At 32.7% G+C, this 13869-nt stretch overlaps 2 protein-coding genes across 2 annotated transcripts in view; one reads left to right on the top strand and one right to left on the bottom strand.

Moving 5' to 3' along the window:
- Positions 1-13869, top strand: part of LOC138325436 (trafficking protein particle complex subunit 13-like) — a 118699-nt gene that overhangs the window by 5016 nt on the left and 99814 nt on the right. The window lies entirely within an intron of this gene.
- Positions 5015-13869, bottom strand: part of LOC138325435 (uncharacterized) — a 29913-nt gene continuing 21058 nt past the window's right edge. Inside the window, exon 4 of the mRNA XM_069271105.1 lies at positions 5015-12528. Within this exon, the coding sequence (XP_069127206.1) occupies positions 11834-12528 (695 nt within the window). The 3' untranslated portion in view covers positions 5015-11833. The remainder of the gene's footprint in view (positions 12529-13869) is intronic.

Genomic DNA, 13869 nt, shown 5'->3' on the forward strand with positions numbered 1-13869 from the left:
GATGTACATCATCTCCTAAATACTGTGACACATTCAAGAACTATTGCAGTTGAGAATTTTGAAATTTTCGCCCTATCAGTAGAATTGCTTTCATTGTCGTTTTGTTCAGAAAACAATAGGGCAAAGATGTAACCATCTGGTAAACTGGTCATTTCTGGCTGCATGTTGGTCTTCTTAGAGTCAGTTGAAATATCTCTCTATATATAAAGGTATCTTTATTTAAGGCTGGTTCAGGGTGGTAGTTTTTATGATCATGCAATGTTAGGAGTCTATTAATACTGCTAGTCTTTTGTCAGTTTTGATGTACAGATATTGATACAGTCTAGCTATTAGAACATGGTTGGTTTGTTCTCTTTAAGTTGGCTTTCCAGCACCTTAAGTTAATTCTTATGCAGATCTTTATAACACTTCAAATGATTTATTTTTCTTTTCCTAATTTTTTTTACATATGACATGGATTCTGATCTGATTAATTTGCGATTTAACAAAATTCACTTGTAAGCTTCAGCAAAGAGTACAGAAATAGATACATGGTTAATGTATTCATAACAAAATATTTTGTGTAAAAATCCAATTGATATTGACGATATTGTATTATGAAAAAGAATAAAAAAGAAATTGTCATTGAAACTAATAAATTTCTGGATTGCAATAAAATCTGATTATAATCCTGTAGTGCTTTGAATGCGTGTCACCTACCACGTCATTCACATAGAACCATGGCTTTCCAGAAGGCTCAGATCAATATGTGCCAAACTAAGCTTCTATAGACAAATTTGGTGTATTTTTAGCCGACTTGTTAACAGTATGAGAGAACGTGCAGCCCAGAGTTACAGTTTTTCTCAGTTCTTTCAGAGTCTAAACAGCCATGGCATCGATGCCAGCTAGACTGTCTAGGATTCATTTAGGGAATTTAAGCCGACTTGCTTGCCTGTTATTGTACCTCATATGACAGTCTGTATATGCTATATGTAAATTTTACTGGGTAGTTTAAGCCAATTGACGTACTGAAGCACACATAAGTTCTTCTAAGGTCATAAATAAATTTCAGATCAGCGTTTAGAATTTGGTGCCAAACTGTTTGGCAGTCATTGTATGGCCTTCATTATATGTGGAGAGTTATCATTGGAGGATGTTTTAGAAAAGACAAAGTTCTTTAGATGATTCAATACATGAAATGCTTTAAATCAATTTCTGAGCCAGTTGTAGAATTTGCATCTGAATCTTAAAGCAAACAACTTATATATATTTTAGATTTCATAAAGCCAAAGTTGTTGTATTGGTTATAAAATGAATTTGATTTTACCGGTAAAAGAAATCTAACAACAGATTTAAAAGGATACTGTATTTTCCCTATTAAGAGTGCCTCCTCGACTCTAATAAGTGCACCCTCACATTTTTTGCTGAAAAAATCTACTAATTTCATACAATTTTTGTGGCAGATTGTGGCGGTTTGTCTTTGCAGGTTTTAATAAAATACCATTTCACACTAGTTTGATGCCTAACATATCTATATTTATTGCATTGGAGTCGAGTGTTTATAAGCATAGAAACAGCCAGATTGCCATATGTTCAAAGCAAAACCTGTCACTTAAATGTCCCACACACATGTGATGAAGATTAATTAGCAACAACATTTTAGCAATGTCTATACAGGTTTTATGAATACTTACTGTATACCTATGATAAAGGTTCCTAAATAACAGGAGTGTTGTAATTTCTAAGCTTTTTAATGTGTGTTCTTGTCAGTATTTCCCATCTGCCAAAGAACAAAAAGTAGCGTTCGAAAGCACCATCTTCCATTTGTGAACGCATGGTAAACAAAGAGGTGAGCATGAAAAGCCAAAATTCTGTGAAACAGACACAATTAACCAATGTTAAATACTTCTGGTGCATACATTTCTTCATAATTCCAATACTTACTTGACTTAAAAACATAAGATGGTTTTAGTAAGTTTCAGAAAAATATGAAAATAAAAACAAGATGACTATAGTCTTTTTCAGAAAAAAATCCATCTGAAAATGATATCAAATAATGGCGTCCCCTTCAGCTAATTACCTGCGCCTGGTGCCCTTATTAGGAGAAAATACAGTATTTAGTTTCCTTTAGGTTTTTCGTAATTAAGCCTTTTCAGTTTTTGAGGTAACACTGTCTCTTAAATGTCAAGTTGACATATTAGTTTTTTTTTGTTTCATAATTTATTCTGAAATCTTTTTCATGCTTAGTGTTATCAGTTGTTAATAATACAATTCTTTCATTGCATTAAATTAATCTTTTAATGGTAGGCACATAGATGTCTCTTCAATCTTGTCTGTCTTTTTTCCTTCCATCTGTGTTAAGGTCAGGAAATTGATGGATTGTATTTAATCTGCACTTGCCATGATTGATCTATAGGGTGCAATGACTAAGTATTCCAGCAAAATAGAAATAAACAACTAGACCAATAGTTCAATATCAAAATGATGACAATATTGACAAAATGTGATATCATAGATGAATGATTCATATGTGGAGGCCTTATAAAGAATTCATTGTTCGCTTTATTGACACTTTTGATTTGAGTTATTGACTCTTCACATTTCATTACTAGTCAGTTCTAGTCGGAGAATCTTTAAAGTTCAGCTGTGTGCTCAGGGTGTGAATGAGTTTTATGGTAGTTCAAAAAACTTCAAGCTTTAAACTTCTGTTGTACAAAAATTGCTGAGAGAGGGAACCTGAATTGCGATGCGACAAACTTTTATTGAAACAATGATAGATGTTCATTCATTATGTCATTTAGTATTGAAGGTTATGGATAAAGGCATAATATGGTACTTTAGTATAGAAGGTTGGATTACTTGAGATGTAAACAACAATCTATCAGCTATGTCACCTGTTCATAGTGTAGCTCTGTTTGTAAATGCAGCAATTTGTTGGTCCATGAAGTTGATGGATAGCTTACATCAGAAAGAATGGCTAGTTTGTCTGGGGGAGAGAGAAAAAACAACAACTCAGGCTTCAGGAAACCCATGTATTATGTATCGGTGGAGGCACTGTAAAAAAGATTTAGTGAGGCTGTTCTTCGTAAAGTGCTCTCTGGTAGCTTGCTTTCGGACAGTTTGGAAGTGAGCTGTGGATCCAAAGTGAACGTAAAAATAGTACAAAATATTGAATTTTCCTGAATTAATGATAGAGCCATTGAGAACAAAAACCGGGTCTTCCTGAAGTTTCTGCCTGTTAACCCAGTAAATTTGATCCAGTAGGCAATACCTATTGCTTGGCTTATAATTGCTCCTCCGGCCAGCAGAAATTCTGTCTCCTCCTAATTGAACGTTTAGGAAGCTTTATATGTATATCTATTCAGTTTAATTGGACCACTTTGTTTCAGCATTAATATTTATGGATTCAACAAAATAATGAATTTGTCTACCAACCTTAAGTCAATTCTAAATTAAACAATGAAGAAAGCTTGTCGTTACAAGCACCAAAAGGAGACTAAACTGGTTAGAAGAAAGGGTTCTTGGATATTGGTTTGATCATAAGTGAACAACCAGTGGTAATAATTTATTATATGTTAGGACACTTTAACCACTTGGCCACAGCCTTACATTGTCTAATGATCAATGTACTTTTTAGTGGGACTTGTGTATCAAACATTTCCAGAGTTTAATCATTGAATATAAAGGTGACAAAACCTTTATCTTTGTTATTACTTTTAGGGGCATCAGTGGCTTAGTGGATAAAGTGTTTGACATATTACCACTATTTAATCTTCCACCTGTGGGTTTCAAGTTCAAATCCCATGTGTGGCAGTTTCTGGTTACTGACCACAGGTCTGTGGTTTTTCTCTGGGTTCTATCCCCACCTAAACCTGGCATGTCTGTTAATGACCCTGGCTGTTATAGGACATAATTCCGTCTTTGCATATTACAGAGTTAGCTCCCTTGAGGGTAGGTATTGATTGTTACGTCATTATTTTGTGAGCGCAATTCACATCATTTTCTCGGAAAAGTATGATGTTACACTCACAAACACATGACGTCACATTCAATAACTACCCACAAGGGCAGATAACTCTGTATACTTAAACAAACAAATATTTTCTCTTAAAGTTCAAGGATATCTCCACTATTAGGAAAGTTTAAGTTTCCAATTCTATTTCACTTCTTGAATTGAACGTTTCATATAAAACAAAACTGGGGATCTTGTTTATCAGAGAGGAATTCTTGATTGAGTAATTAACAAAAATTGCTGTGACCTTGCATTTTTGGAGAGTAAGTAAAAATGGCAATTAACTTGAAGGAAGATCAAAGTTTCTTAATCTATCAGTGCCTAAAGCAATCTTCTAATTCGTAGAAACTCTTGTCAGATGTGTTCTCTTCTTAATTGAAAGATTAGAAAACTTATGTCAGATTTGTGCTCTGCTTAATTTTCATATTAGGAAAAACCTTAATACCAAATTTTGTAAGGTTTTGGCAGTAAGTAATTAAAGGAAAATTAAGTCTGCCAGCAAATAGGGAACTTTGAAAGAACATTCAAATGAAGGTGCTCAGAAATTGACAATGTGTCATCGTTCTATCGGATTTATAAGTTGCCACTTGTTTTTGGTTTTGTTTTTTAACTAATTAGGTTAAGCCAAAAGAACACTGATGAAACAAGCCTGAATTTTAATCATACTGTTAAATTAAGGAAGTAAGCATTTCAGTGGCTATCACTGAATCTGACATTTTTGGCTTTTCAATTTGAAGATTAGCTAACTTTGATCAATTAATTTTCTTTTTGATGATCATAGATTTGATTTAGTTTCAATTATTAGTGAAATTATGTAGTATATGTGACATGCTTGTTCTGTCTTTTAAAAGATAATTCATTCTATGTATTCTAACATGTATTTTGTATTGCATATTGAATTTGCAAAGCAGTTATTGGTAAAATAAGCATTAGCCCATAGCATTCAGGTACACTTGCAGTATATAAACCCAAAAAGTACAGTTCTTTATTTCTTAAAATGATAAAGCAACACATTATTGTCTGTTTACTGCTTTTGTTTTATTGTATTAAATAATTCAACAAGGAAAATGGATGTGATCAATCGGCCATTACGTAATACATGAAGGTCATGTGTGACCATGATCAATACACAAACATTATGGCCACAATGAGGTCAAGGTCACACTCTCCTTTATACCTGGCAAGGTCAAGGTCAGAGAAGAAAATAAGTTAAGGAATCAAGGGATTTTCTTATCATCATAATTTGGTAGATAATATTTTGTAACTTTCATTATATGGAAACAACCATTGATATTAAATCTTTGACAAATGTTTTTAATACAGAAGGAATGAAACAATAACTTTATTTGCTCATAAAAAATCTTATTAAGTCATAAAAAAGAGGGAAAGTAGAGTAAGGTTGTGAACAGTGTTGTTGTGAATGAAGATTGCTGATATATAGGCCAGATAATTGATATACTGATATCACGAGTTTGTCATTAACCTGGTAGTATCACTTTACAATATATAATTTCTGTCATGTAATTTGGTGATATCTAAAAATAAGTAATCTGTAGTTGGTCCAATTGATGTTAATCAGACAACTTATGTTAAAAATCATGTTTGAATATTTGAACATATTTCTTTTCTGAAAAGGTTTGTTCAATGCTGAATAGTTTATGAACATTTTAAAGTTTATTTTTGGCCTTCAGAGTTATCTCCCTTACATAAAAATTTCCCTCTTTTGCATGAAAAGATGTTTAATGGATTGATAATTTTTGTTGAAAATGGGAAAAGTTTAGGTTTGAGGTATGTATAACTCTGATGAAAATGTTACACATCAATTCATATCAATATTAGTATTACAACATCTCCGACAAACATTGTGGGCTCATATACTTTATTGGATGGCATCTAAATAACAACAGGTATATTCGATTCTCCAATCACAATTCGCTAAAACAACAAACAGTGTGAATTAACAAAACAATTAACAATGCAATCTTATCATCTCATTATAATTAATTAGTTCTGTGTCTAATCTGCACATCACTGGGACCATTCCAATTAGGCATGAATTTATAAACAGTTGTACCTACATTCTGCTTCTAAAAACTATACTGAAATATTTGGTTGGTTCGTTTCAACAAGGTATTTACTTAAGGTTTCTTTTCATAACTGAGAACATTAAATGGCTTCTCTTAAGTGTCTATTCCAACTTTGCATATTACAGAGTTGTCTGCCCTTGCGAGTAGGTATCCATTTTGACATAATTATTTTGTGAGCGAAATTCACGCCATTTTCTTTGAAAATTATTACGTTATGTTCGCAAACACATTATGTCAAAATGAATACCTACCCGCAAGGGCAGACAACTCTGTATTATGCAGATACAGAATATGATAGATATCATTGCTGTGTTTTTAGGGTAAAAAGTTATTTCACATTGAGATGATGTCAAGAACTTGTCTCAGATTTCCCATAGAAATAACCCCATTTTGAGCAAATTCTGATTTTAAGCAATATTTTTTGGGGTCCCAGTCTCGGAGCTTACAATAGGTTACATATTTCATGTATAGGCTCCACACCTGTAACCCAGAGGTCATGACCTTCCTGTATGTCAGACACATCAGAGGTCATGACCTTTCTATAGGTGAGACACCTCAACCATTAAACCACAGCCATTTCATGCTGTACATGTACATCAGTGATTCTTACAGTGTAAACATATTATAGTCAGTCTGATTTAGGTACTGACCGGATTCTGTCATACAATAATCAATAAATTAACTAAATATATACCGATGTAGGTAGATATACAATATATTATGTTACTATTATGTTACCATCAACTGTTCCTATAGATCATTACGTCTAAGTAATATATGTATAGTGTACATACACATTGTATATATATTGATATATTTATTATGCAATGATTTTCTGTAAGTCTTTCTACACACAAAAGTGAAACTTGTCTAATCTAAAGATACCATCAAGGATTGTGGCATTTTTATCAGAGTATTAAAAAATCGTGTGGTACTTAACCCATATATAAAAATCACTTGCTTAATACGACCACTTATTGGGATAGAAAAAGGCTAATTCCAGCACAATCTTACATATGTATTAAAAAAAGACATTTTGCCTTTTCCCTTAGGTGGTCCTTATTGACAGGATTAATTGTGCTTTGAATTGAAAGATTGAATTTCAATTAAGGGTCAGGTTACACAGGTTGGCAGGGGCAAGATTAGACAGGATTCAGAAACATCTGGTCAGGCAAGACAGAACATAAGAATACACAAGGGTCAAATTAGTTATTATGTCAGAATACTGAGGGTTCAGATTAGACAGGAAGTCAGAATACTGAGGGTTCAGATTAGACAGAATGTCATAATACTGAGGGTTCACATTAGGCAGGATGTCATAATACTGAGGGTTCAGATTAGACAGAATGTCACAATACTGAGGTTTCAGATTAGGCAGGATGTCAGAATATTGAGGGTTAAGATTAGACAGGATGTCAGAATATTGAGGGTTAAGATTAGGCAAAGAGTCAGAATACTGAGGGTTAAGATTAGGCAGGAAGTCATAATACTGAGGGTTCAGATTAGGCAGGAAGTCAGAATATTGAGGGTTAAAATTAGATAGAATGTCAGAATATTGAGGGTTCAGATTAGATAATATGTCAGAATACTGCCGGTTCAGATTTGGTAGTATGTCAGAATAAAGAGGGTTCAATATAGACAAGATGTCATAATATTTAGGGTTCAGATTAGGCAGGATGTCATAATATTGAGGGTTCAGATTAGGGAAGACATCAAAATACTGGGGGTTCAGATTAGGCAGTATGTAAGAAAACTGAGGTTTTAGATTAGACAGGATGTCAGAATACTGAGGGTTTAGATTAGGCAGTATGCCAATACTGGTAAGATTAGACAAATTTCACTCTACTTACAGTTGGTGGTGGAATGCAAAAATAGGACTGGCTCTCAAAATGTTCAAGCACTCATGACATGAAATGAAAATTGGTAATGTAATAATGTTCATGATATCATGTAAAATAGTCCTCAGATATAACCTGTATACTAAGGATATTAAGAGAGCATGGCTTTATTTTGAGAATCAAGAATTTTTCAAGAAGAGAATATTTCATATTAATGAAGATATATCTAAATCTTGTTGTTGTTTTCTTTTAAATTTCCAGATAATCTGAAGTAGTGACTTAATGCTCAATTTTTTTAAACTGAACTTTACAAAAAATATAATTTGATAAAATATAACTGAATTCCTAGTAGAACTCTCGCTACATTATGATAAAATATATGATATTCTGTTTGATCACATTTAATGCAAGCATCCAAAATAAATACAGAAAAGTTACAAGAAATTGTATTTCAACAGTCTTATCAAATTCAACATATTTAGAAAACATTTCAGTATTAACCAGTATTTCATGGCTACATTCTGTTTCTACTGAAGAGAAAACTCAATATTTAAGTGATTATGATCTGTATTCCTTTTTGACCATATATATATGATTGGATACAAAGTGCTTCCTTTCTCCAAGGATATTTCCTACCAAATTTAACTAATACATTTTGTACTCAAATAGCAGCTACTCAAAGACACCATGAACTTCATCCATCTCGCTTCAATAAGGTAGCTGCATCCTCATTTCAATGACTGTTTTAAATTAAACCTGGTTAAACTCCATTAGGTACTTTATGAATACTAGTGATTTAATTGATTAGCTGACCAGCTAAGTGAGCTAAAAAGTTTGATAAGGATAGCAGCTAATGTCTTAATTAAAAATACTACTGTCATGTATCCATGGCATTGTGGACAGTGGAGGTAAAACAAAAATACAGCTGCATAGGAAAATGTTTACTACTTAAGGGACATGTATTTATGTCCAGATTTATTGAAAAGATGTTTTATTTTAACTCAAATCTGTTGATTATTTGAGGGATTTATTTTTTCAGAAATTTGGGTCATATTTTATACCAAACTCCATCCTTGAAATTGTGTAAACAAGGACTTCAATAAAACAGATTTAAAATATGATATAATACACACATCCAGTACAACCCAGATTTCCTATGGAACATTCTAGTGTACTGAACTTATCTCTTGTGTGAAATCAGAATTTTCTGCTAAAAGTAGGTTAATGTAAGAATACTTTTCCATAGACTTTGTTATTTTTTTTCAAAAGACCCATTATCACAGCTAATTTTGCTTGAAGTTGATCATGAATTTGAACACCAAATTGATTTAGGGTTAGTGTGAATACTCCTCCCTCTCTTCAAACAGTAATTTTTTTGAACTGGTGTGTTGATAAAATTTATCTGCAAAGTTGGAAAACGGAATATGGCTGATGAAACGGAGAAGATTTACATAGAAAAAAGACGCCATTTTGATTGCTGAGAGAGACGATGTTTATTTAGTATATGTTAAGAGTGTCGGTCTTGGTTGGCTCTGATAAATCGTTCCTAGGCATGTAAAAGACATGTTGTTCGCTTATGGCTGCACTAGATAAGACCACTGAGAAGCATTACCCAAATTGATTACAGTGTATAGCCCATATTGATTTTTTTTCAGAAATTACATCATTTTACCAAGTCCTTAAAGGAAAATGTTTGCCTGTATGTCACATTAATTACATTGACGGCATCAGTTACCTGCCAATTTTTTTTTATTCCTCTTGCCTGCACAAACATGCATATCGATTGAAACCAGCACCATATTACTGTGAAAACTGAACATTATTTGTAAGTAACCTTAGAATCTGTTACAGTGTACTATTTTTATTACGAGTCCAGCTTTTATTTAAGATTGCTTTACAAAGCAGTGATTTAAATGGTAAATGTGTTGTTATCATTATTGAAATATAAGATCGTTGTTAAAAAAAATAAAGAAATTTTATGTGGTTTGACACAAGTACGTTCCAATAATTAAAATAAGTAATTGTTTCTTTGTGGTACACATATGTATAACCTTTTTGTACTAGGCTGGTTGCCATGTAACTTTCAAATGATGGGGCTTAAAAATTTGCAGATTTTTCAGACTGGAGTCCTTATGTCCAATTTGGTAGTTGCACTAATAATTATAGTTTCTTGTTAATGAGATGTTTTCATTTATCTTTCATTTATCTTCAAGTCCTTAATTAATAAATAGTGGAAGTTTACCCTTTAAAATCTGTATAATATTTTTAATCAACAACAGACATAAATCTGTTCTTTTCTTTGCATGACATATCAATTTAACCGTTTGACATATCAGTTTAACCGTTTGACATATCAGTTTAACCGTTGCACCTATTGATACTTGTCCTTATTGAAATGTTTACTCAATGATCAATTTGTGTTGTATTGTTTTATGTGTAAGTGATATTTTATATGAACCAAGTGCAATTTACTGATCAAAGCTCATCAAATTAGTAGAGAATATATATTGGGTTGTTTTTCTACTCTTTGCTGTGATAGGTTAACAAGTATATATACCAGAAAAGTTTCAAACATATAGGAAGACTTCTTCCTTGGTGGTGATAGGTCTAACTTCAGAACACAGGGGATCACTACCTAGTGGATCATTATAGCACTGTGATTCTGGGCCAAGTATTTATTCACCACGTAGAGAATACTCTCATTATGATACTGTAGTTATTAGATTTGTTTCATATGCCAAGACATTTCTATTATTGCTTACTCTTGGTATTCTATGGCTGTAGTTCACTGTTGCATGGATTAATAGGTAAATGGGTCCATTATGATGCAGCAAAACAATTGTATATGAAACAGTTATATAAAACTAGGGGAGGGTGCTAATCATGGATAGAAAAATATGAATTAATGACAACATGAATATGTTACACTACAAGCTAGGGAATAAATCTACACAAATATATCTCTAACTCAGAATCTAAAAATAAAGTAACATATATGTGATTGAGCCTATTCTTGGTCAGTACCTAATTACTCTTAATGTATTTCATATAATTAGCAAACATATAAAATGTCTACTGCCTATACGTGAAGCAGATATTTTTTAAGCCTCCTTAAGGTTGTTTATAATTTTAACAGCTTTACACTAACTCCCTGCCTATTTGCAGTATGATTTTGCCATTGTAATAATAACAATTTTCTTTTAACATAATTGGATAAACACACATAATAAAGAATGTATGCCACTCAAATCTTGTTTTAATTATGTTAATGTGAAATAAATAAAACTATAGTTGAACTGAAAATAACTCCTTTATGCTCCTTGAAGAATATTTCTTTATTGGCAGAATGACCTGTCATATTTTGTCTTTGTTTATCACAGTGTTATCTTCCTTGTTGATTGGTACTGCTTGTGATATCATACGTTTGTGGGTAAATATGATGCCATTCTTATTGAAAAAAGGATATTTACTCACAAACATATGACATAACAATACCTACCTCCAAGGACAGATAACTCCCTAAATAAATAGTAATGTGTTTTAATGAGCAATATGAATGAGATCATGAACATGATCGCTGGGAAGCTTGAAACAGGTCAAACAAGTTATGTTTTATACATTAATAGTCATTGGAATAGTGGGGGAAACTTTCCCGTTTTTAACTCAGATACTGATGAAATAAAAAACGCACATACACCATGGACAAATGACATACAAAATAAAACCCATTCCAGATATGGTCATGGTAACGTCTTTTCCTGGAATTTATATAAATTATGATAAACAGTTTCCAATATACACACATGTAGTTATATATATTTTATATAATTAACTGAGTTTATACTCATCTAAGAGGATACAATATCACGTACGTACTATAATGTTATCTGCTGCTCCAGAATAAATAATTCTATATGCTATAACACGGTGATTTTCTCGCTCACCGATCCTTGTTCATCATCGGTAACCTCGGTTACAAATAGCGGTGCTGATAAGGCAGCCATATTGGCCTGATTTACTATTCCTGATGCGATGCTAAAGTGTCGAAATTGTTGTTGTTTTCGACTTTCCAGAAAATTGGAAATGAAGTTTTTGATCACTCGAATCACGGAAAGAATCACATACATCCCAGGAATTGTGAACATTATCCACATGGGTATCTCTGACGCTAGGTCAGCGGCAGTTTTCGGAAGTGTGAACCGTATTGCAGCAAGCACTATTAGGCAGTTGAAACTAGAAGTTTCTAGCGCAGCCGACTGACAAAATTTCGGTTTTTGGCGAAACAATTTTGAAAGACCAAAGGTTATGGCAAAAGCTGTTATTGGAAGCAGAAGTGCAGCTAACACAGCATGAATTTTGATATTATCAAACATGTACATATTTATATATACTCCTAAGGTAATGTATAATATCGTTGCGAGTAGAAGGAATGGCTTTATGATCCAGGTCAATAGGGCGTCCGCCATTCCTGGTTTAAAACGGTTTATCACAAGTCCTGCGGTGTAGGCAAAGAACGTTGAGGCCAGCCAAATCTCAAAGTTGTAAATTACTTTAGAGATGCTTTTTTGTTCAAAGTATTGTCCTAGCACAGATATCCACATCGGAGCTGTACCTAAAAAGGGAGAAAACTTATGTGAGAAATAGAATCTTGTACATGTGATTCAACTTGCCTGTACTATAACACATGTAACACTCATTCCCCCTTTTCAAAGAATTAAAAGTTTGACTGCTATTCAACCCATACAAAACTCTTTTCTTTTATTGTTTTCAAATGGTCTTGATCACGATTAAATAAACATTAATGAAAATTTCTTGATGACTATCATAAGTCTTGGAATATGTTACATCCCAAAACATCTGTAGGTCCATAACATTATGTTTTGGAAACTGTTTATAGATCAAAGACAATATTTCAAGCTTATTTTTGTGTAATAGATTGAGCTTTGAGTGCTATAGTATTTTTAGCTTGAATACAAAAAAAACACCAAAAAACAAAAATTACTAGGCAAATCTGTTTCTTTAGTATATCATGTACTAGAAAAAACACATCAGAATGGTAACACAAACCTATACAACATATCATGTGTACATATTGGAATTGGCCTAGATCTATAAGTGATGTAACAAGGAATATTGCTACCCTAATTGCTCTAAGAAACCACTTCAGCTACCTGTAAAAGACCTCTTGGCTAATTTGTACAGAACAATGCCATCTTATACCTGTACCAATATATTTATTCATTAATTTTTCTGCATGAAAAAAACACTAATCTGATATGTTTTATATGTTCCAAAGCATGCAGTTTAGAAATATTAGTGTTTTTCAACAAGAAGATTGCTTAGATTAAATGTTGTAAAGTTTTTTTTCTTTAATGCAAAAAATGTATTGGCCTTGATCTTGGCAGAGGTGATGAAATCTTCTTGCAGACTTGCTATTTTGCGAAATGATGCAAAATCCATTAGGTAAATGAAATAAAACATATGCGATCCAAATGTGTATGGAATAAGAAAAATCTGGCTGATGTCGGCCATTAAGGATTGTATGTACGCTATCAGAAAATGGATTGGTATTAACACTTATGATAAACCAGCAGTGAATTAGACATCAGCTACATAATGCTTGGGATTTTCTTATGATGACCTACAGAAATTTTTACAAAAAAAAAAATACATGTATATTATATATATGTTTGTCTATTAAAGTCACCAGGTAAAATAAAACACAAAAGAGTGGTCTTGATAAGCAGGTGGTCTGTATACAGAGATAATTCCATTTCAAATAGGCTCCATGTTCTCGTTTTATAAAAGATATTTATTGAATTCCTACATCATAGGTTAGTCCTATAGTTCCCTAATTCCAAGTTGATGATGATACAATGCTCAAGAAGGGGCTACCTTGATGACAGTGACGTGTATGTTTCTCCAACATCTAAAAATCTTTTGAAAAAAAAAA

This window comes from Argopecten irradians, chromosome 6 (assembly GCF_041381155.1).
Source record: "Argopecten irradians isolate NY chromosome 6, Ai_NY, whole genome shotgun sequence".
Lineage (NCBI taxonomy): Eukaryota > Metazoa > Mollusca > Bivalvia > Pectinida > Pectinidae > Argopecten > Argopecten irradians.